This window comes from Polypterus senegalus, chromosome 12 (genome assembly GCF_016835505.1).
Source record: "Polypterus senegalus isolate Bchr_013 chromosome 12, ASM1683550v1, whole genome shotgun sequence".
NCBI classification, from domain to species: Eukaryota; Metazoa; Chordata; class Cladistia; order Polypteriformes; family Polypteridae; genus Polypterus; species Polypterus senegalus.
Window position 1 is genome coordinate 105981281 of NC_053165.1, and position 22635 is coordinate 106003915.

General features: G+C 39.5%; 2 protein-coding genes across 5 annotated transcripts in view; one reads left to right on the forward strand and one right to left on the reverse strand.

The window, feature by feature from the left end:
- Positions 1 to 11315, forward strand: part of rabac1 (Rab acceptor 1 (prenylated)) — a 48626-nt gene extending 37311 nt beyond the window's left edge. For all 4 annotated transcript variants that reach the window (XM_039773137.1, XM_039773139.1, XM_039773135.1 and 1 more), the window contains exons 5-6: positions 1748 to 1849; positions 8524 to 11315. In XM_039773137.1, coding sequence (XP_039629071.1) covers positions 1748 to 1849; positions 8524 to 8612 — 191 coding nt within the window. In that variant the 3' untranslated portion in view covers positions 8613 to 11315. The remainder of the gene's footprint in view (positions 1 to 1747; positions 1850 to 8523) is intronic.
- A 5269-nt stretch (positions 11316 to 16584) lies between these two features.
- atp1a3b (ATPase Na+/K+ transporting subunit alpha 3b) overlaps positions 16585 to 22635 on the reverse strand; it is a 54421-nt gene continuing 48370 nt past the window's right edge. Inside the window, exons 16-21 of the mRNA XM_039773140.1 lie at positions 18748 to 18871; positions 18471 to 18616; positions 18250 to 18380; positions 18055 to 18156; positions 17879 to 17970; positions 16585 to 17792 (exon numbers count right to left, since the gene is read on the reverse strand). Coding sequence (XP_039629074.1) covers positions 17764 to 17792; positions 17879 to 17970; positions 18055 to 18156; positions 18250 to 18380; positions 18471 to 18616; positions 18748 to 18871 — 624 coding nt within the window. The 3' untranslated portion in view covers positions 16585 to 17763. The remainder of the gene's footprint in view (positions 17793 to 17878; positions 17971 to 18054; positions 18157 to 18249; positions 18381 to 18470; positions 18617 to 18747; positions 18872 to 22635) is intronic.

The following is a 22635-nucleotide window of genomic DNA, read 5'->3' on the forward strand; positions in this document are numbered from 1 at the left end:
TATTGGTAGTATTATGTGCTGTGTTAAGAACTAAGCTTTATTTTCTGTGGTGCCTTGATGGTTAACACTATTCAAGTAGCACAGCACATTTTAATAAATGTAACTTCTCCTTGAATTGGAAGTGACTCGTTCTTCATCACATAGTGAGTCAGTGGGTAGAATTGGTCTCCAGTCCCCCTCCTTGCCTACTAAGACATACTGCAGGATCTTCAATTACTGCCCGGGAGGGCTGCAGTGCTTGTAGGTTATCATTCCAAAAACTTTCATAATTAGACACCAGTCCTTGCTGAGAATGAAACATAATATTTAATTATACGGCTTTAAGTGAATTAAGTTTTCCTTTTTCTTAATCAGATTGTAGGTTTTCCTTCTCTGAGGACATTCAGGATAATGTTATGGAGACAGGAACAGAGTCTTCTTGGTCTTTCCCTTTTTCTTTCTCTGATTTATTTCTAACCATTTTATTAAAACAGATTCCTTCTGGTACATATTGTACACAGATTTAAATGGAAACACAATAGCTGGAGAACTGCTAGTTTCTTTCTCATTATTAACTTGTGACTGGTTAAGAAAATTACAACCTAAATGCAGCTGTTTAAAATGAAAATAAGCAATTAAGGATTCTGAATTTTAACAGAAAAGTGTGTTGTCTTATTTTCAAATGCATCACACAATGTACTTTTTCATATTAATATTGATGTTTTCAAGTACATTTTGAAATATTATTATAAATGTCACAACTTTGACAGAAACTGTGACATTTTTTTGACAGAATAGGAAATGTCCAAGGTAAATATATAGCACATTGTTACTAAATGATGAACAAGACACAACCAGTGCCGACTAAATTCAGGATTAACAATGGCATTATAAAATCTATGATAAAATGCTAACATAAGCTTTCTCTTGCATAAATCAATCTGTATTCTTACCTGCAAGGCACTTAAAGGTCATGGATAGCCCCTGCCTATCACAGTAGCACAGGGCACAAAGCAGGAACTACCCATGAAATGGGTGCTTGGCTATTGCAAAGCATGCATGAATGTGAGAGCAAAATTGTGATACGCCTAGAAAAACCCATACACACAGACATTAAAATGTCCAGGCTCCACATAGACAGGGATCGGTTGAGATCCCAGCTCTAAACTGCAGAGCTACAAAGCAACAGTGCATATCACTGTAGTACTGTGCCAACCAGAATAAAAAGATATAGTAAACGCCTCTTTTTGACTGGTACAGTATAGGAACTTCTATAAACTCTCTCTGATTAGTTTTAGTCTCTGTCCTGCATTTTACAGGTAACCTGCTAAATGTCCTGACATATATGTTTTAATTATAACCCCTATGCTGGTTAAAAACACTATTGCAAATGGGACTGAAAAATGAGTTTTCTGTAGGTTATATGGTACAGGATTAGATGATTATTAGTGCTATTTTCCCACTGGACAGTGGATCTGAATCCTGGCTCAATTATTGGATTGCTCTTTCTCTACCTGGATATACAGTATTATTTTCTGGGTGTTTTTGTTTCCTCCTGCATTATAAAGATGTGCAAATTAGGTTTATGAGAGACTCAACATGTGTGTGTGCAAGTTTGTCCTCTGTTGAACTAAAACTTACTCCAGGGTTGATTTCAGCCCTTCACTTAGTGATATCAAATTGTATCACTTTAAACATGTTAAGAAAATTAATGGACTGATATTTAGTAAAATATTTCTAAAATTTGCTCTAATCTGTCTCCTATCAGGTCGTGAGGTCACCGCAGCTCACCAGTATGGCCTAGCCGGTGGAGTATCATTCCCTTTTTTCTGGCTTGCAGGTGCAGGCTCCGCTGTCTTCTGGGTCCTTGGTAAGTATTTGTCGGCACCACCTCATAGCACCCAGAAAGCGTAAAGGTGGTTATTACTGAGGAGTTTAACAAGAGAAAGAACATAGCATGGACTGGAATACATATTATCAATGTAATGAAGTGATTTTTACCCATTAGGTTATAATGAAAATGTTTTGTTCAAGTCACCAGATTAACATGTACAGCAATGTCCCAGAGACTTATGACAGAACAAATTAATGAGGTGTTAATTATAATCATATTATCTACTATATGTCAGTAGATGAAACAGTCAACAATATGAACATTTTGTTGTTTTAGTTAAGTCAGTGATACAAGAAAATGACTTTTTATTAATGTAAATAACTAGTAGCCAACACTGGTACAATTTCTTCCCAAGTCTGGAACCAAAAATAATAGTTTAAGCCTGATTGTTGTCAGCATTTTACATGTGTTACAAGCAGCTATTATTTACATCCTGTTAGCACAACAGGGAGCATCCTGAAAATGCAAATCAGTTTTGTGCAAGAGAACAATACCTACAGTATTCTGTCTACTAATGTAAAATAGAAACATCCATCAGTAGCTCTTAAGAGCACTCTCTTGATGAAGGCACGTGGGCTGTATTGCCTCACAGTGTTACATTATGATATGACTAATAATTGCTCAGTAGTGAAAGTGACAGCATGCCAAATAAAAACTCACAGTTCTGAAACTTTAGCTTGCATAATTGCTTTTGGAATTCCTAAATAAGATTTGTGTTTGAGTTATGAAGTCTAGGTATATCATATGGTTGTGTAATTCTCTTGTTGCAATTTAGTGTGCTACCTTAGTGTCATAAACACTTGAGTTTCAGTGAACAAGTGTTGTTAGTCCACTGGATTAAATGCTTTTTCGCAAATCTGTGTAAAAGTGGGCAAATTTAATTTTCAGCATCCTGTTTATGTACACTATATTGCCAAAAGTATTGGGACATCCCTCCACATCATTGAATTCAGGTATTCCTGTCACTTCCGTGGCCACAGGTGTAAAAAAATCAAGCACCTAGGCATGTAGACTGCTTCTACAAACATTTATGAAAGAATTGGTCGCTGTTAGGAGCTCAGTGAATTCAAACATGGTACCGTGATAGGATGCCACCTGTACAATAAGTCCATTCATGAAGTTTCCTCGATACTAAATATTCCACAGTCAACTGTTAGTGGTATTATAACAAAGTGGAAGCAATTGGGAACAACAGCAACTCAGCCACAAAGTGGTAGGCCACGTAAAATCACAGAGCGGGAACAGTGCAAGCTGAGACGCACAGTGTGAAGAAGTCGCCAACTTTCTGCAGAATCAATAGCTACAGACCTCCAAAAACTCAAGAACAGTGCGTCAAGAGCTTCATGGAATGGGTTTCCATGGCTGAGCAGTTGCATCTAAGCATTACATCACCAAGTGCAATATAAAGTGTTGGATGCAGTGGTGTAAAGCACACCGCCACTGGACTCTAGAGCAGTGGAGACGTGTCATCTAGAGTGACGAATCACGCTTCCCTGTCTTGCAATCCAATGGACGAGTCTGGGTTTGGCGGTTGCTAGGAGAATTGTAGTTGCCTGACTGCATTGTGCCAGTTGTAAGTTTGATGGAGGGGGGATTATGGTGTGGGGTTATTTTTCAGGGGTTGGGCTAGACCCCTTAGTTCCAGTGAAAGGAACTGTTAATGCTTCAGCATGCAAAGCCATTTTGAACAATTTAATGCTCCCAACTTTGTGGGAACAGTTTGGGGATAGCCCCTTCCTGTTCCAACATGACTGTGCACCAGTGTACAAAGCAAGCTCTATAAATAAATGGATGAGTGAGGTTGTTGTGGAGGAACTTGACTGGCCTGCACAGAGCCCTGACTTCAAACTGATAGAACACCTTGGGTATAAATTAGAGTGGAAACTGCGAGCCAGGCCTTAATGTCCAATATCAGTGCCTAACCTCACAAATGCTTTCCTGGAAGAATGGTCAAAAATTCCCATAAACACACATTTCTAAACCTTGTGGAAAGCCTTCACAGAAGAGTTGAAGCTGTTATCGCTAGAAGGGTGAGCCAACTCCATATTAAAGCCTATGTATTAAGAATGGGATGTCATTAAAGTTCATGTGTATGTAAAGGCAGGCATCTCAATACTTTTTGCAATATATTGTATATAATTATAACATGTCAAAGTCTACCTAAAACAGCTAAATTGAAATGTATATATATGACGCCTACTTCATGAACTAAATCCATATTATAGTAAAATAAAATGATAGATATGAAAGAAAGGTAAAATTCTTTAATAATCCAGCTTTGCTTGGTTCACTGCACCTGACCTGCATTCTTCAGCTTACAGGTGGTGTTGTTTTATGGAAGCACCCAGTGACTGTTTTGGGTTGAGACAATCTAGAATCTATGTAAGACAAGGACCTTTGGAGACGAAAGTTGGATGGTACTTGTCTTGAAAGCCCAGAGGCCTTCCGGTAGATAGACATCAAGTTAAAGAAGGAGACTTCCTTCATGCAGTATTTGCCGGACAGTCTCCATAATTGACTGAGAAGTGTTGGGCAGTAGAAAAAACCAAACCATCTCATAAGAGAGATTCATTGGTCTCTACTAGGGATATTGTCAAAAGTGGCAGAAGGAGAGTCTTAAGGAATTCCTGAACCAAGAGGTTGTGCTCTTTTCTGATGGGGCAGTGCTGAAAGCTTCTGGCCAATATATTTGTGTGCTTGAAGTCACTGTGGTAGTGGAAAAGACCTGTCCTAGTAAAGAGACATTCTGAAAGATGATGGAAAATGTTGGGGTCTCTTGTTTGATGTGACTCTTCAGTATTGTAGGGAAAGTTAGGACAGTATCTCTGGACTGGTAGTCTGAGGTGATTATCTCTTCTACTCCTCAGGTTTGCTGTAAAAGTCTATACCCTCTCTGGCTGACAACAAAACCACTAATGCAGGACAATCAATGTGAATTCTTTCTTAGCTGTGTAACAGTGGGTCAACTGTTTGCCCAAGTCGTAAGTTTCACTTGTTTTGTCTTCCTGACAAAGGCTTGTGACTGCATACTCCAAGATTTCTGATATCAAGATACAGTATGTCAGTAATCTTAACATTTGATCCTTGTGTTTGTGGAGTGAGACATGTGCCTCTGTCCTTAACATTAGTCTGAATATGCACAAGACATTGCACTAAGAATCACAAATATATCATGTCTGTACTCATGTTTATAGTTTTCATGTAATTTATGTCAAAAGGTTTGGAGAGTATCTCGCTTGAAGGCCAGAGAGCTATATATCTCTTCTGTTTGAGAATGATCATGTTCTCCTGCCCTCATCTGGCTGTGATCTTCAGCGTGCAGTACAGCAGTTCGTGGTCCAGCATGATAATGCCTGGATAAGAAATAACACTTCAAAACTATATTCCATGGTCCTCTCTAGGAAAAGAACTGGAGAACAAGCTGTTAAGTGGCTTTATTGCCTGCTTTGCCCCAACACTGGGAATGCTTATTATGCTTTACAATGTTTCTTTGAAAAGTTCATCCATGCATCCATTTTCAAACCTGGTCAGTCCAGTTCAGGGTCTAACATGGTGGAGTTCATCCAGAAAGCATCAGCTACATGTCAGAAATGAACAAAAATGGGGCATCAGCCCATTGTAGGACAAATTCTCACACATTTGTAGACCCACTTCTATGGGGTTTTATCAGATTCAGCAATTACACCAACATACTGTATGGGAAAACTGGATAACTTCAAGAAAACTGATACAAAGAAGGTGAGAACATGCAAAGGTCATGTAGACAGTAGCTGGGCTGGGTACTGAATGCAAGACTAGAGCTATTAGACAATTCTACAGTGCAAATTATGTTAAGTGTGGACTGACGTAATATTCAAGGCTTCTTCCTTTCTTTTGCCTAATTCTTCAGGGATGTGGTGCTGTAAAGATTATCAGGTTCAATAAATGAGTTTATTGGTTTTACAATAATAGAAGCGTGAACTAAATTATATACTTTTATAAGATTTACATTGTATTTGTTCACTATTTTAGGTTATTGGTGACCAAATGCTCAAAGTTTTGGTTCTCATTTTGTCTTTTTTCTCTTTTAGTTTTAAAATAAGTCCACCATTTTAAAAGTGGAACTCTGTGAAAATGGAAGAAAATGTACTGATATATTCGGGAGAAACCTAACATCTCTTTTAAGCTTCTGTCAGCTTGTATCTAATTTGTATTGGTATTTTAGGCACTTTTTCTTTTATGTTTGCCTGAAGGCAAAATACAAACTGCTTATTGTAAAATAATAATAATACAATTTGTCAGTAGAAGGAAGTTAATTTTTTTTTAAATATATTGTCATACTTGTCTAAAAGATACTGTTTTCAGGTTGGCCACCCTTGGAGGTGAGGAATCAAAGTGCCATAGTGGAGTGTTGATGGTCAAGAAAATGAAGCAGGATTAGGAAAAGGGAAGATTGTTTTATAGTGATAATCATACTTGAGCTGTCTTTCTCTTTTTTGCTGTGCATCATAAAGTAGGTTGAGAAGATAGATTACTGGATAGAGGTAATTAAGCCTACAGTAATGCACAAAAACCATACAGAGAAGGTGTTTTCAGTGCTGCCTACCTTGCCTGTTAGCCTCTGATGTATTTAAAAATATTCTGAGAGGCATGTGCACATTTGGTTTGGGCTTAGTTGACTCTATGTGTATCTAGCAGATAAATGAAATACAAATTACAGCAGAGCATGTTTTCAGTTTTTATTTGTAAGCTAGGCCATAACCTCTCATTTAAAAAATGCAGCATGGGTTCAGTGGAGGAGTTCACATTTATTTTACAGTAAAAAGTGCCTCTTTGTAACATTTGCATTAGGTTAAGGCTCCATCACATCACATTATTTTTCCACCAATTTTTAACTACAGAATTAATTGGCTTAATCTGAAGGAAGTCACGTGGGTGTTTTTGGCCCATCTCCCTGATGTCATGAGTTTGACATACCATGACAGAGTGGGAAGAAATAAAACCTGAGGTACCAGGAAAGCACTCATACATCACCAGCTTTGTCAGGGAGCACTTTATTAACTGTTAGATAAAGGGACAAACTCACAGTACTGGAAATTAATTGCAGAGTTTTCTAATTCGTGATCCTTGTGGTTTCTGGTTGTACAACCTGACATCCTCAGGCAATGAGGTCGCCAGCTGAAGTCATCAAGTTTGCTATCCCCTCTGACTAGAAATCATGTAATTTGACAGCAACTAGGTTGAGGTGATCACTCTTTTTTGCTGTCAGTTGTCTATCAAAAACCCTCTTGTACATTTTTCTAACTTCCAATCTTATATTAGCATAAACATGTAATCAATTAAGTGTACATAATGCTTTTATTTTAGCCATTCTACTAAGTTGAGTTGTGTGGGTGTGGGCATACTCTGTGTAGCTCTGTGCTTATCCAAAATTACCAAAGTTCTGCAGCTTTTAGTTTGCTTCATAGGATGATTCAAGCACCAGTGTGACACATGATGTCATGATCAAATAGTTCCACAGACAAATATCTACCGTTTGAAATGTTTTAGTAAAATTTCAAAGCAAAACAGTTCACACAAAAATGGAGAAAAAAATTGATACAGCAAATAAAAGAAAAGTTTTTGTTTAAGAAAAGTTCTGTTTAAGGCTTGTAAAGCTTGTTTCATTTCACTAAGTTTGGTCATACAGTCATACTTGAGGCATGTTGAACAAATTAATTAAGCACATTAGACACGCATGCCATCTCCTATTTGCAAACACATCTAATAGTAAGACTGTTTCCGTAACTGGATTAATTAACATTCTGTTCTTCAGATATAGCTAAGATAGTTCTATCTCATGTTAACTTATAGGGATGTCAAAGACTATACCATATCCTAGTAACTACGAGAATCTGACATTCTATAGAAAGTGAGCAAACACTGTATGCATTTAATATTACACTCTGATTAAAACAACCTGGGCATCTTGCCAAGTTTTACCTCATACGTCTTTTGGCGATATGCATTTCCTTAAAACTAATGAAATCCTAATTGTCATGTAATGATACAAGTGCAAACACTGCTTTGGATTCTAAGAGCCCTCGAAAATGACATTCTGCCTTCACAGTCAACAACAGATTGAAAAATTAACTCCTTAACACGAGGAGTTAAGGGTCTAGGATTTCACTATTGATTGACTTGGCGGTTAGACAGCAGTCATCTTGTTTAGTTTAAGCTTAAAAAATACAATATGTGAATGTTACTGTAATTGTCATTAATCTAATTCTGTTTATATTGTTTGGATGAGTACAGAGGCTGAACATGTGATTGCGAATTGCTAACCCCATCCCACCATCTCAGTGGCTTCTTTGACTCTGTTGTTTCAAGGAAGGATAGCATGAATGTTGATTGTTATTAATTTCATTATAAACAAACATTTATAAAATTTACACATGATTATTGGAATTAACAAAATTTGCATTTAATATTTATTGGAGATGCAATTCTTGATTAAAATATTTGGAGAATTTGCTTATACTCTAGAAGTTATTTTACATGTAATTTATTTTGTTAGTAAATTGTGCATGGTTGCAGCATTCTAATGTCAAATAATATCTTTTGGCTCATTTTAATACTATAATCAGTGGCATTGCTCTCTTTCTCTGTCTCTCTCTCTTTTCGTTACCCAGGTGCTACAATGGCCATTATTGGCTCTCATGCTGCCTTCCATGAAATTGAGGGAGGAGAGGAGTGTGAACTGACCATGGAGCCTGTGTGACCCTGAACAAGCCTGGACTTTTCATTGCTTCATGAGCTAAACCTTTTCTTTCTTCTTGTGTCCTCAGTTGTTTTTTTATAGTATTGTTTACAGACAAAACCAAGAGTCGGATGGACTTTACACTTTATACCAAACTGTCATGTATTGTTTTTTTTTTTGGTTATAATTTGTAGCATGGCATATGTATTTACAATATACAATATTGTAGCAGAAGAAGGCTGTGTGTAGCCTTCACTGCTGGTGTGCTAACTTCCAGTAAACCATTTTGCTCTTTTTGTAGTTTCCAGCACTTTAATTAGATGAACTGTTGTTACCTTACCAAGGTCACTCCATCAGTCTTCAGTAGGCATTGTTAATTTTTTTTTGTTCTTTAGATGCAGCAATCAGACAAGAAACCTGTAGTTTATATACATGAAACATGTGGAAAGCAGTTCTTCTGCTGTGCCTTGAGATGTAGTATGTTGGCATCTGTCATGTTTAAATGTGTGCAAACCAAGTTTTAACAGGTATCATACTAGAATGGTTTTGGATGTGCCAGGCCAACAGTCTGCTATGCATCAAATGTGGCCTTGAAGTGACTTTGACAGTCATATAATTTAAATTTGGAAGGGGATATTGTACTGTGGTGAACCTGGGAGGGAGGAGAGTGATCGATTCTGTCTAAGTAGAGTGTTCATACAGTACTTATTCTGCAAAGGGGAATTGTTCTGGTTGATTTTAAGCCACAAACAGTATTTTACCAAAGTTCTGGCTTGTAATAATTTGTACATAAAAGGTGTCAGTTTGCAGGAATGTGGATGAATGTAGGAGTTATAGATGCCTACTGAGAAACAGTCAGTGTGTTTATTTTTAGATGCTGAATTGCTGGCCTGTTTGTTTTTTGGGTGACTCATTTTGTTTCCGGCTGTAGGAGGACATTGATATTGTAACAGACTGAGACATCATAAATGACAAGAAATCTCTTATTCTCTTTATGTGCCACATTCGTGTTCTTTTACTGTCAATCATATTTCCTCACTTTTCAAGTTTGCTTTGATATGTAGCAGAGAACAGGAAACCTCATGTCTGACTTGAAGAAAGCCAAATGATGTACTGTGTTTTAGTATATGGATTTTAGGATATTCAGGATAATTGTCTATTTTTGTCTGATATTTCTCAAGTGACTGACTGATCTGTCAACCACCTTCATATAATTTAAGGGTTTTGGATGAAAGATACACACTGAAAGCCTAAAATGTCAAGGAAACAGGCAGAAAAATGAGAAATGCTATTCAAAAATGATTCTTCTAAATGTAAAATATATAAATGCCTAAAATGATCCAAATGTTGAACTACGAATTTTTTTCTCAAAAGGCATTTTTTAAAGGTGGTAGTCCTTTCCTATATCTGTTTTGTCCGAGTTAGGTTGATCTCAGTTTCTTTGAACTGCTGAAGTATGTAGAGCGTTGCATTTGGAATCACTGATTCTGACTGCTGAATAATACATTGCTCATATATGAAAACATGCTGACTCAGTTGGGCATAGTTATTCATCACCAACGATGTCAGTTTGTCTGTTATCTTTGCTGCACTTCCTTTTATTTTTAACATTTTGCTGTATTCTGAGCAGATAATAGTGCAGCAGAACCTTCCTAGTATCAGGTACATAGTACAGGTAAAACTTTATGTCTTAAGTTAAAAACTAAGATAAAGTGTTTTGTGGTAAGACAGAATATGTTAGTCGATTGAGTTTAGCCATTCTGGACAGTTCAATGTAGAAGCAAATATATCCATTTACTAAATTGTCATTTGTACAGTCAAGTTAACAGTTTTTTCTGTTTTATAAAATTTTGAATTGTAATGGTTGTTATCAAACCTATTGCTAAATAAGTCATTAGCTTGTTTTGCAAAAGTCATTTTGTAAGTTTGTTTCCTGTCATATTTCAGAAAGAGTACCTCTCTTGTAACTTGTAATTTTCCACCTGGAAAATCCCATACTGCAATTGTAATTTTGACTGGTATTATTATTGTATAGGGCATAAATTTAAAGTAAATTCAGGTTCCTGTTCTGTTGCTAACATTTTGTCAATCCCATATTTTATTCATTTATAGCCAATGTATGTCAGTAGCTGGAGCAGATACATAAACTGCAATTACTCTAGAGATTGATTTTTGAAGCATATGCACTGCAGTGTAGTTCATGCCAGTATCACTAGTGCCACTGGAAGGTGCACTTGAAAATTATTATATTCAGCTATACTTCAGTAACCGTGGAAGGCACCACTGTATAATACACACTTATATATATATAATATATGTGCACTTTTTATAATTAGATGTATCCACCTGCTATGTTTGATAAAGCAGGATATCAAACCATTTGCAATAGTCTGCTGTTTAATTTGTGAGGTGTTAATGGAAAAAACAGAGAATGGGTAAAATCTTTGGCTTAATTCTTACATTAGTATGTAAAAAGAAAAAAAACTGATGTACGCACATTCATGCCACTTGCTTTATTACACATAATTCAATGCAACCTTTTTCTGTCTGAAATTAGCAAATGTGGTATGTCTGTATGTAAATTGAATATTCACACAATTTGAAAAAGTAGGTCAAGAAAAAAAAAGATTTTCTGCTGCTCTTATTTATTTGCCTTTTGTTAGCTGTCTTCAGGCTAAAGAATTGTTACTTTAAAAGATCAATAAAGCGATTTAAAGAAAAACATTGTCATTGTATGTACTCCATTTGTTCTTCAACATCACAATATACTGAATTATTATATAATAGGTGTTTTAATTTACCTTCTCACAATGTATCAGCCTTATTTTGGTCTAGTAATATACATATTTTATCTTTTAAAATGGGTCTCATGGTGGCACAATGGTAGTGCTGCTGCCTCGCAGTAAGGGAGCCTGGGTTTCTGTTCCGGTTCCTCCCTGAGTGGAGTTTACATGTTCTCCCAATGTCTGTGTGGGTTTCCACCCATACAGTAGGCCAAAGATATGAATGTTAGGTGGATTAGCAATACTAAATTGGCCCAATTGTGTGGTTGGGGTGCGTGTGTGTGTATGTGTGTGTTTAGAAAGTGACTGTCATGTGCACCTGCTAGGCTGCCAGCCGAAATTGCACATAATGATCCTTCTTTATGTTGCCATATTGTTGTGTAGATGTCAGATACCTGCCTCTGGCCTATTTTGTCTTAAAATTTCATTTTGATCCCATCTTTTGCCTGGAAGCTATCTTATTTTTTCCAGTCCTTCCAGACCTCTCTATCTACAGATCTGTGAAATAGCCTCTTATGCACTGACCTAGCTCTTACCACACTTTGGCAGCTTACTGTTCTCCTCACTGTCAGGCAGAGATGTGTTACTATTCTACTATTTAAATTTCCCAATGGGATTAATAAAGTTTTATCTATCTAATCTAATCCAAGACCCCCAGTGTGGGGTTTCCTCCTCTTTTGGCCTGTGCCCCCTGAAATGCCATGTGTTCCTCTTGTGAATAAGGCATTCCTTTAAAGTATCCATATTTACTGGCGGTTGATCTGTTAACTTAGTGGTTCCTGAGTTTGGTCCTGGAGCCATGCATGACTGAAAGTTTTTATTCCAACAAGTTTCATAGTCAGCATGTCATTTTTGCATTTAATTGATTTTGCTGTTTAGTGACCTGCTGTTTTACTTGTGTTGGCATATGTAATCCAAAAAGCCCATCCCTTAGTATTTGCTGTTGTTTGCATCCATTAACTGAGTACAAAAAGTGTTCTACCGTGTAGAAGAAAAATAAACCATACATCCCTTTTTTGGAAAAAAAAAAACAATTTACAGGCATATACTGAATGTTTCTGTAATTTAGATTTGGGAACAACAGTTTACAGGCATATACTGAATCGTGTTTCTGTAATTTAGAAATAGGGTAAGAAATGAGTCTGTAACTCTAGCCATGCCCATTGGCAGTCTGTGAGGCTCAGCTGTCACATTCTATAACAACCCATCAGTGCATGCGTAATGAAGGCCATAGAGTCAATACTTTCAAAAATGAATATTGAAACAATTCTTAAAATGTTACAAATCATTCTTATTGATATTTTGCTGCTTCTGACAAACCTAAATGTCAGGCAGAGACATGTGGAATTAAAACATGAACACTTTCTGACTAAATGCCTTTCCTGTGTGAATGGCTAGGATTTTGCTAGAAGCCATTTGCAATTCACTTTAGCTACAAATTCAGCTTCACATGATTTACTTTGCTAATTACTGCAGATAATCAATCAATGAGATCAGTTAAAATTACAAATGATGCAACAAATGTGAAATTAGTTGCTGTGACAGTGCGGGTAGGTACCACACTCCTTGTACTTTCATGGAGCCTCTTGAACCAACAACTGTTGATAGTCATAACCGAGATGAGCCAGGCAGATCTAGACACATACATACAGCAAGGGGTAGGTGTAAAAAGTGAATACAGTGCTTTTATTATTACAGTAAAAGATAAAAGCACACAGTGCAATGCTCCAAACGTTAATAGTCCTTTGAAAGTGAACTATGGGGGTTTAAATTCAGAAAAAATAAATCCATAAAATCGAGGTTAAAACAGGGCAGGAATCTTCTGTAAAAAAATCTCAGTCCCTAGTGCTTCCCTTTAAAACTGATGTTTTCCCAGCTTACCCTGATTGGGTCTCACAGCACAGAGACACGTCTTCCAGTAAGCACAGCCAACCATCATCTGCAGGCCCATGCCCCTGTGGTCCATGGCTTCCAGCAGGGCTCCCAATCCGAGCTTTAACTCCTGCTGCCTCTTCCTGAACTTACGCAGGAGTGAGCAGCTGGTCACCCCACCTCCTTGATCACTCCCCTGGTGTGGCCACCTTCAGCCCCCAAGCGTTGGCTGCACGCTTCCCTTACCTGAGGGGTTCTCTTCCTGGCTGCCTGCCTTTTTTCTCATTCTCTTTCTCTTTTGCTTACTCCCTCTCTCACAGTGGCTGTCTCAACTTCCCACCTTCATTTTATCCCTTCTTTAACCTCCATCTCCTCTGTTTTTTTCTTCCTTTTTCTCAGATGACCCCTCTCTCGTCCCAGCTCCCCCTTGTATCCCTGCATGGGTGCAGTGCCTCAGTTGCAAACTGTGGAAAGATAATGGAGCAATGAAGACAGAAACCATAGTGTTATGTGCAGATGTACTCTGTCTCCATCACTCCACCAGCCTTCAGCTGCCACGCAAGAACACACATTAATGTGTTACTCAGGTAGTTAATAAAATTAAATTGGGGAAGACAGAACACAAATTATGCACATTTCTCAAAGATTTTTTATCTTCTTTATCGATTTGCCCAATCTGTGCAGTTTTTATAGCTTTCAACAGCCCGATTCCTGGCTGGGTGCCCTACTCACTAACTTTTCTTTTTCTGTTGGCATATGTAAAAAAATTAGTACCAGTTGCTGTGATGCCTTGGCAAGTAAGTAATGGTTGAAAATGGCTGAACCCACCTTCGGTATCAACAAAGCTTCTTCATCCTCTGACTCGCTTAACCCAACATATGGACGTAAGGAGCAGAGGCCTGTTCTACCAGCAATGGATTGCAAGAAAGGACTTGGGATTGGGTAAGACATCAGCCCTGCTCTGGACTGGACACATCTGCTCACATTGGGCCAACTCAGAGTTTTCAGTTATAATAACCTGCATGGCACTGGGATGTGGGTGAAGACAATTTGAAAACAAATGTCACACAAAAAAAGAGAATATGCAAGAGCACTGATAGGCACTGAGCTGCTTTGAAGGCACATTCACTTTGTTTAGGGTCATGGAGGGCCAGTGCCTTTGTGCTGGCAGTATCGAAAGGATGTAACCAACTCTAGATAGGACGCTAGTCCAGCACCCTGCACACCCCCACAACCTCTCGCCCTATGTCTCCTGTTCACTTCATAGGTGAGTGTTTGGGTGGACAACAGCAGCAACACATGGAGATAAAGGAAAAAGTCACATTACATGTGCTGTAAAGCAGATCAAGAGAAAGGGCCAACCAGAGGTGAACATACAAATCCAAAAGGACATCAGATTGTTTTAAGAAAAACTCATCACATGCCCTAAAAGGAGACACTTTCATGGTTCATGATTAAGCTTATTTATAAAGTTTGTAACCACAAAGACAATAATTTTTAAAATGGAGTGCTTTTGGGACCACTGCTGCCCTTTTAAGTTAATGACTTGTGTCAGGTCAGGTTGGGGAGCATGCACTGTGGTATACTGTGTGTTGCCAAACCCACCACATGACGAAACAGCTCAGGATCCCTGTTGGCAACCCCCCATGCAGACACGCGGTCCAGTCCCACCCCATGGAAATGAACATTTGCCGCAGCCAGGCGTTATGTGGGTGTCCCCTTGGCCTGGTCCAGCCACTCAGGTCCTCAACAATGTGGATCCTATGTGGCCGTAAGTGCCATAAATGGCGCTCTCTCACAATGCAGGTAAGGTACCTCATTTGGGACATCATCAGCAACCGCTCATTCAACAAACTGTCAAACCAGTGGCACCCAAGGATTCTCTGAAGACACAGTGCCCAGAGAATCCAGTCTTCGTCTCAGGTCACTGGATAGTGTCCATGTTTCACAACCATATAGCAAAAAAGCAAGTACTAGGACTGTAAAGACTTGGACCTTCATCCTGTTCCAGAGATATCCGGAGTGCCACACACCCTTTGCCAGTGATGTCATGAACACCCCAATACCCCCCCAAGGCTCTTCCCAATCCATCTGCTGCATTCAAGGGAAGAGTCACCAGAGACCATGAATGTCGCTGCCAAGGAGCGTAAACCTCTCGACGAGGTTGACATTCATTTTTGTATGGAATTTTAGTGCACTATGAATTGTACATACAGGATTGACTCCTGCCTTGTACATGGTGCTGGATGGATAGGCTTCATTCCTGCCAACATGACTGAATTAATCCAAGTGAATTTAAAAATGTTTCCTATACTGTACATCAAAGTATTATGTTGAAAAGTTAATCAGTTTGTATAACGGCGAGTTTGGTCCTAGAGGGCTGCAGTGGCGGCAGCTTTATGTTCCAGCCCAATATGTTACTTTGAAGCCAGTTACTGCTGCTGAAGCAATTATCCATTCATCTAATATCCAACCTGCTATATCCTAACTACAGGGTCACGGGGGTCTGCTGGAGCCAATCCCAGCCAACACAGGGCGCAAGGCAGAAAACAAACCCCGAGCAAGGCGCCAGCAACTCTTCACTTAACTCGTTTGTTAAGATTTTGAACCCTTAATTGCTTCTTCAAGTCCTAAACAGCCCCATTTGCTTGTTTTTTCAAATAACAATGACAAAGGATCCAGCATGTCACTATGTAAAGTGGCCCCGTTTATATCTGGTTGGGTCCATTATCTGTTTTAAAAAAATATTTGGAAAGAAATGAAAGAGAAATAAGTGAAGGACTGAGAATTACTACACAGATCATTTGGATGATATCCGTAGAAGAGAAAAAAACCACAATGTGAGAATGACCCAACATGGCATAATTAAAAAGACTAACCAGTGTAAGATTAGAGAACAAGTTCTGATACCTGCAAACCTGCAACAGCTGTGACCCACCAGGTTGGAACTTGGGAACCCCTATTGTATGTTGGCTGGCTGCAGGCGCTTGTCTTTCTCAGAAACATCCACCCATTTTCTGACCCCACTTGTTCTGAGTTAGGGTTGAACATAAAATGAAGGCTGTCACAGCAGCCCTGGATGGAACACACTGGGGGCACTCACACCTCAACTCATGGACACCTAGCCAATTAAAGTCACCATTTCAAACAAACTTACTTAGAGAGAACACACATGGATTGTGACCAAGCCAGGGCTTGAGCCTATGACTCTTGGATTCAGAGGCCATAGCACAAACCACCATGCCACCTTTCTAATTTTTTTATGTCTGTGGGACCAAACCAGTGCCTGTAATCTATGATGAGCTTCAGCATATTGACGGTTGAACACTCACAGTCTGCCCCATCAAAAATTCTTTATTGGTAAGACTGTTCTGACAAGTAGAGAAAGAGAAAAATGTTTTTTTCATTTTTATTTAGTTCAAAATCTGACAAAGTCGTTCCCTAAAACACAGAAAGAGACTGAACTTTGAGAAGTGAAGAAGTCTGAACAAACAGCTGGACAACATCGGTACACTGGTCACACAATGAGAAAAAAGAAAGCAAACAACTGCTGTGAGCAGCCAACGTGAAACAGCCAAGGACACGGGGGGATGACGGTGGCCCCTCTGAAAAGAAACTTGTGTTTGTTTGTATGTGAGAGGTCAATAATGCAATACCATCTACATCTTTGCTATTTTGAATTATTACTTATTAGCTTATACATGGAGGTGGTCGGGGTTGAATTTATATAGGAGAGAGAAATTAAAAGACAGGAGAAGTTGCAGGAGCGCAGGGTGGGCAGAATATCTCACTGTCCATAACCTGCTGGCTGGCTGCGTGACTTTGGAGACCTGCATGCAACAGCTGACTGCCTCTCTCTGCCATGGAGGCAGTGTTTTGAAAGACAAACTGGGCAACTGCCCAGCTCGGATGTGTAACCACAGAAATGGAGAGACTGGTCAAGAGCAGCTCTAAGCAACCTCAGCCAGCTATTACATCACACTGTTATTAACACCATGGCCGACCGTTCTGCTTGAAAATCAATTGGCTAAAACAAGCAAATGAGACCAGCTTGGACATGTGTCCACGGCTAAGTACTTTACAAATGGACACCTGCAAAGGACGGTAAAAACAAGTGTTAAGAATAAACAACTTTTCAATTCTTTTTCAGTAGTTCTGAGGTCTGAGCTCTAGTCCAACAGTCCACCTTAGTACGGGACGAATACGGCAGTAGAGGCTGGAGCTGGGCTGCTATCGGATGCTACTTACTACGCCAACAGGCTAAAATAGTAAGTGACCAGCTCTTTAGCAGTTAGTCTCCAGCCTCTCAGCCGAAGGAACATATGGGGGTGTAGGGGTCAAGCCCTTGTTGGTAAGGGCAAGGGGAGCAGAGACACATGGGGAATGGGCAGTCGTCCTGTCCGCTGTCTTCGGTGTTGAGATGCTCATTGATGTTTTCTTTTGAAAAACAGAGGAGAGACTTGAGATATGGTGGAGAATTGTGGGTGGGGATTACAACTGGTACTCTTCAAACAAGTTTAATAGTATGTCTCTTTTTCAATCCATCCTAGGGAAGAAAATTGAGAAATTGTGTTAGGTAACGATTAACCACAACGTTCCCTCCAGAATGGACGTGTTTCATAGGAGACCTACCTCCTGGGTTCCTGCGGAGGATGAGCTTGCGAATTTCATCATAGACAAAGATGAGGAAACTGTATGGGAAGGCACAGAACCACCAACTGGGTCTGAAAAGAAGGCAACAGGACAGTCATGAAGTAAGGAAAAACTCTGGCTCCAATGGGCAAAGGCCTGATGAAGAAGATATTTACTTTAGAGGGTACATTCTGAGCGCCACATCCATCCCAGGACAGTAGGAGAGGAATGCCGCCAAGGCGGTCTCCTCAAAGAGGCCAAAGATGAGAATCTTGTTACTAATTAAAAGAAAATGGCAGAAGTGAGTTATCAGAGAGAAGCAATTGTGAAAGGGGGCCCACGACTCTGTGTAACAAACACCCCGCACTCACTTCATGCCTTGCTGGAACACAGAGTTCCTGCGGGTCTTGCAAATGATGACGTCAGCCCACTGCACTACCACAATGCTCACAAAGAAAGCAGTGTGACAGGTGAACTCTACAATCTTTCTTTGTTCGTAGGTCTGGAATCGGAAGAAAGGATTTTGTAACACTTCACTGCTGGATATACAGTATCTATTACGCTGCTCAACATTTTCAATTGTTCAGCTTACCCACTGCTGGCCATAGCTGTCCTCCAGATCATTATGACTTCTGTCATCCCATTTGAGTCGAATGCCAACTAAATAGGAAGGCAGAAAACCATTTTCTGCCAAGATGACAAAGTAGCTGAAGAAACCGCCCAAAGCCTGGATCATTCCTAAGAAGGTAAACAAGTGGCTGTTACTCATGAAGGTCAGTCTGTGTCTATCAGTGGTATGAGAACAGGTGTCACGAGTGATAAGTAGTAGAAAGCCACTTAAATGGGCCTTCGGATTGCCACACACGTACCTATCTGGCCATAGGCCATGCTGATTAACCGCTCGTTTACCAGCTTGTCTGTCCGTGGGTTCCTGGGTTGCCTTTTCATGATGTCGCTCTCAGCTGCTTCATAAGCCAAGGAGATAGCAGGGACCTGGAAAGGTAAACATACAAAAATGTGAAGGAGATCTTCAAAACCATTTTGGCCACAAAAAGAGGGAAATATTCACAAGACACAAGAAGGAACAGCATACTGGGGTTTTTGAACCAGATTAATGGAAGTGTTTAACATATTCTTGACAGCATTCACGCTGATTTGACTTGCCAAGTCAGAGTTTCATTGTGGCCTGTACACATAATGGCACTATTAATTTTACTAGTGCTGCTGCTTTGCAAAACATACAGCCATCCAGAGAGCAAAACTCAAAACATCATCTGAGGGCAAAGGCAAAAGAAAGAAGCTTGAGAAATGGACTGGTTTTAAAATAGAGAGGAGCCTTTACTGTCCACATTATGTTACCAGGTTGTTCGAAAATACAGGTGGGCAGTTAGATCACTTTAAAGTGTAAAAGTGACAGAGGTCAGAGAGTTCAGGTGAGCGGCTAGTGCTGGCTTCTGCTCAGCTGTGGGGCTGCTAGATCATCTCTGGGCCCACTTGTTTAATAGCTTCAAAAACATAGAACAAATCCTTAGACATTCTGTCTCCAAAATGAGCGTGGTTTATTACTCTTATCCATGCAACCCACCAAAACACAAGCCCGTACACCGTACATTCCATATACAGTGGAGCCTCGGTTCACGAACATCTTGGTACATGCACAAATCGGTTTACGACCAAAAAATTCGCCAAACCTTTGCCTCGGTTCAAGACCACACACTCGGTATACGATCAAGCCAGTTTCCCTTTCGGTTTGTACATGTTCAGTCTCTCCTTGTGCATTTCCTGTGCAGCGAGTGAGCGAGCAAGAGAGACACACACAGCTGCGTGAGAGAGAGGCATACACACACACACACAGGCGTGTGAGAGAGAGGCACACACACATACAGCTGCGCGAGACAGAGGCATACACACACACACACACACACACACACACACACACACACAGAGACGCGCGAGACAAAGGCGCATACACACACAGGCGTGCGAGAGAGGCGCACACACACACACAGGCATGCGAGACAGAGGCACACACACAGGCGCTCCAGGCTCGGCAAAGAGACACATGCACACACGAAAGAGAGAGAGAGAGAGCGAGCGAGAGAGGGAGCATTGGACGCATAAGGTATAAAAGGCTTGTTTTTGTTTTCAGTTCTTTTTACAGCGATCGGTTCATAGCGTGCATTGTTACAATGTTACTTTTCTTGGTGGTTTATTAAATTACGGATTTTTCAAATGCTCATTTTTTTCCCTGTGCTTAAAACTCATTAAAAAAAAGTGTTTTTAGCGAGCAGTTCCTAGCACTATAGCGCGAACTATTGCAGTGTTAGTTTTCTCAGTTGTTCAAGGTTTTCTTAGTATTATTCAATGTTTTTACATTTAGTTTACTATTACACTGTGCATTCTATGGTATAATTAACTATATTTGTGATTAAAAACTAAAAAAGTATATATTTACATATAGTTCATACAGTCTGGAACGGATTAATTGTATTTACATAAAAAACTATGGTGGAAATTGCTTCGGTTCACATTTTGGAATGAATTATGGTCGTGAACTGAGGTTCCACTGTATGTGCACTCCAACTACAGAGATGCACCTTAAGCCAGTGTCACACTATGCAACTTGTAGTCGTGGGGCAGTGTTGTGCAAGTTCACACCTCACAAGGACTAGCTCAAAGTTCAGTTCATACAGATTCACATTAATAAATTCACGTTCATAGCTCACCATTTCAATTTTGAACTAGTTCATGTTCATTTTGTATTTTTTAAGGAGTGACAATAAATGACCCACAATTTTACTTTTTTCAGTTTTGCATGCCTTATATTAGGCTATTACAGTGTCCTTGAATAAAATACAATAATTATGAAGACTTTTTAATTTAAATACACTTTATTGAGTTATAGCCAGTAACAAACATGTACAACCATATATGCTAATATCCTCCTGGTCAAAAAAGTAATTAAATAGATGCAAGTATAAATATAAATTTCCAACCGTGTGACACAAATGGTGACTGTGGAGCCAGCGTGTAGGTGAACTAGCCTAATAATGTTGCCGTTCAAAATTCGCGTCACATATTGCATGTCCTTCAGGGAAAAATATAAAATGGCCTCACAAAGTACAACGTTTTCTTAAAAGCGAACGTGGAGCTTCACCGCGTGCTCATGTCAGTGGGGGTGCAGCTTAGTATGCTTAGTAGCAAGGTATGCTGTCACTCATAACCTTGACCTGTAATTAGCAGCCATGAAGGACGACAGCCATGTGGCACCTGACCACTCATCTCCTAGGCCACTCCCCTGTTGGGTCCACAGATATATACAAGCGCATCCCGATTGAAGTGGATGTCTTTAGTTTGATGCTCAGGAGAAATGATGAGACAGAGAGATGATGGGCTTCTTTAAGTGCAAAGCTCTTTGTTATTGTTAACAGCATAGGCCAGCAATTTTATTGTATTTTTCCTTGATTTAGTGCAATTTAAGCAGGGTTACCAAGGTGTTACTGCAACACTTAAACCTGTGTCTGACCAGTCTATCCACAATGTACATGTTGAAAATATAATTTTTTTTAATGTGGTGTTCTTTTTTAAAGATAACAAAGTACGGGACTATTAAAGTATTACTATAACCCTTTTAACATAAAAATAAACCCACCTGTTTGCTAAACTCCCGATCTCATCCATTTCCACATTTGCCTTTTTATTGTAGGGTGGTCAACATATATACTCAGCAAAAAAAGAAACGTTCCTTTTTGCAGGACTGTGTATTTCAACAATAATGTTTTAAAAATCCAAATAACTTTACAGATCTTCATTGTAAAGGGTTTAAACAATGTTTTCCATGCATGTTCAATTAACCATAATCAATTAATTAACATGCACCTGTGGAATGGTCGTTAAGACCTTAACAGCTTACAGAAAGTAGGTATTTAAGGTCACAGTTCTAAAAACGCAGGACACTAAAGAGACTTGTCTACCGACTGTGAAAAACACCCAAAGAAAGATGCCCAGGGTCCCTGCTCATCTGCGTGAACGTGCATTAGGCATGCTGCAGGGAGGCATGAGGACTGCTGATGTGGCTAGCTAGGGCAATAAATTGCCATGTCCGCACTGTGAGACGCCTAAGACAGCGCTACAGGGAGACAGGAAGGACAGCTGATCATCCTCGCAGTGGAAGAGCCCGGATCTCAATCGCATTGAGCACGTCTGGGACCTGTTGGATCGCAGGGTGAGGGCTAGGGCCATTCCCCCCAGAAATGTCCAGAACTTGCAGGTGCCTTGGTGGAAGAATTGGGTAACATCTCACAGCAAGAACTGACAAATCTGGTCCAGTCCATGAGGAGGAGATGCACTGCAGTACTTCAAGCAGCTGGTGGCCACACCAGATACTGACTGGTACTTTTGATTTTGAGCCTTCCTTCATTCAGGGACATATTGTGAAACATTTTTAGTTTATGTCTTATGGTGTTGACTCTTAGTGTTCATACAAATATTTACACATTAAGTTTACTGAAAGTAAAAACACTTGAAAGTCAGAGGACATTTCTTTTTTTGCTGAGTATATATATGATGCCACCACGATTCATATGTTTCATTACTGATATGGGAGCAGACTGTAATCAATTATTTGGTGTGCTGTTTTATATTTTTATTATGTCTATATTATGTCTTCATAGAGATTTAAATATGTATTAGAAAAAACATTATTGTATTCTCAAGAAATTTCCAATGCAAATGATCAGTTTACACAAGTCAACCAC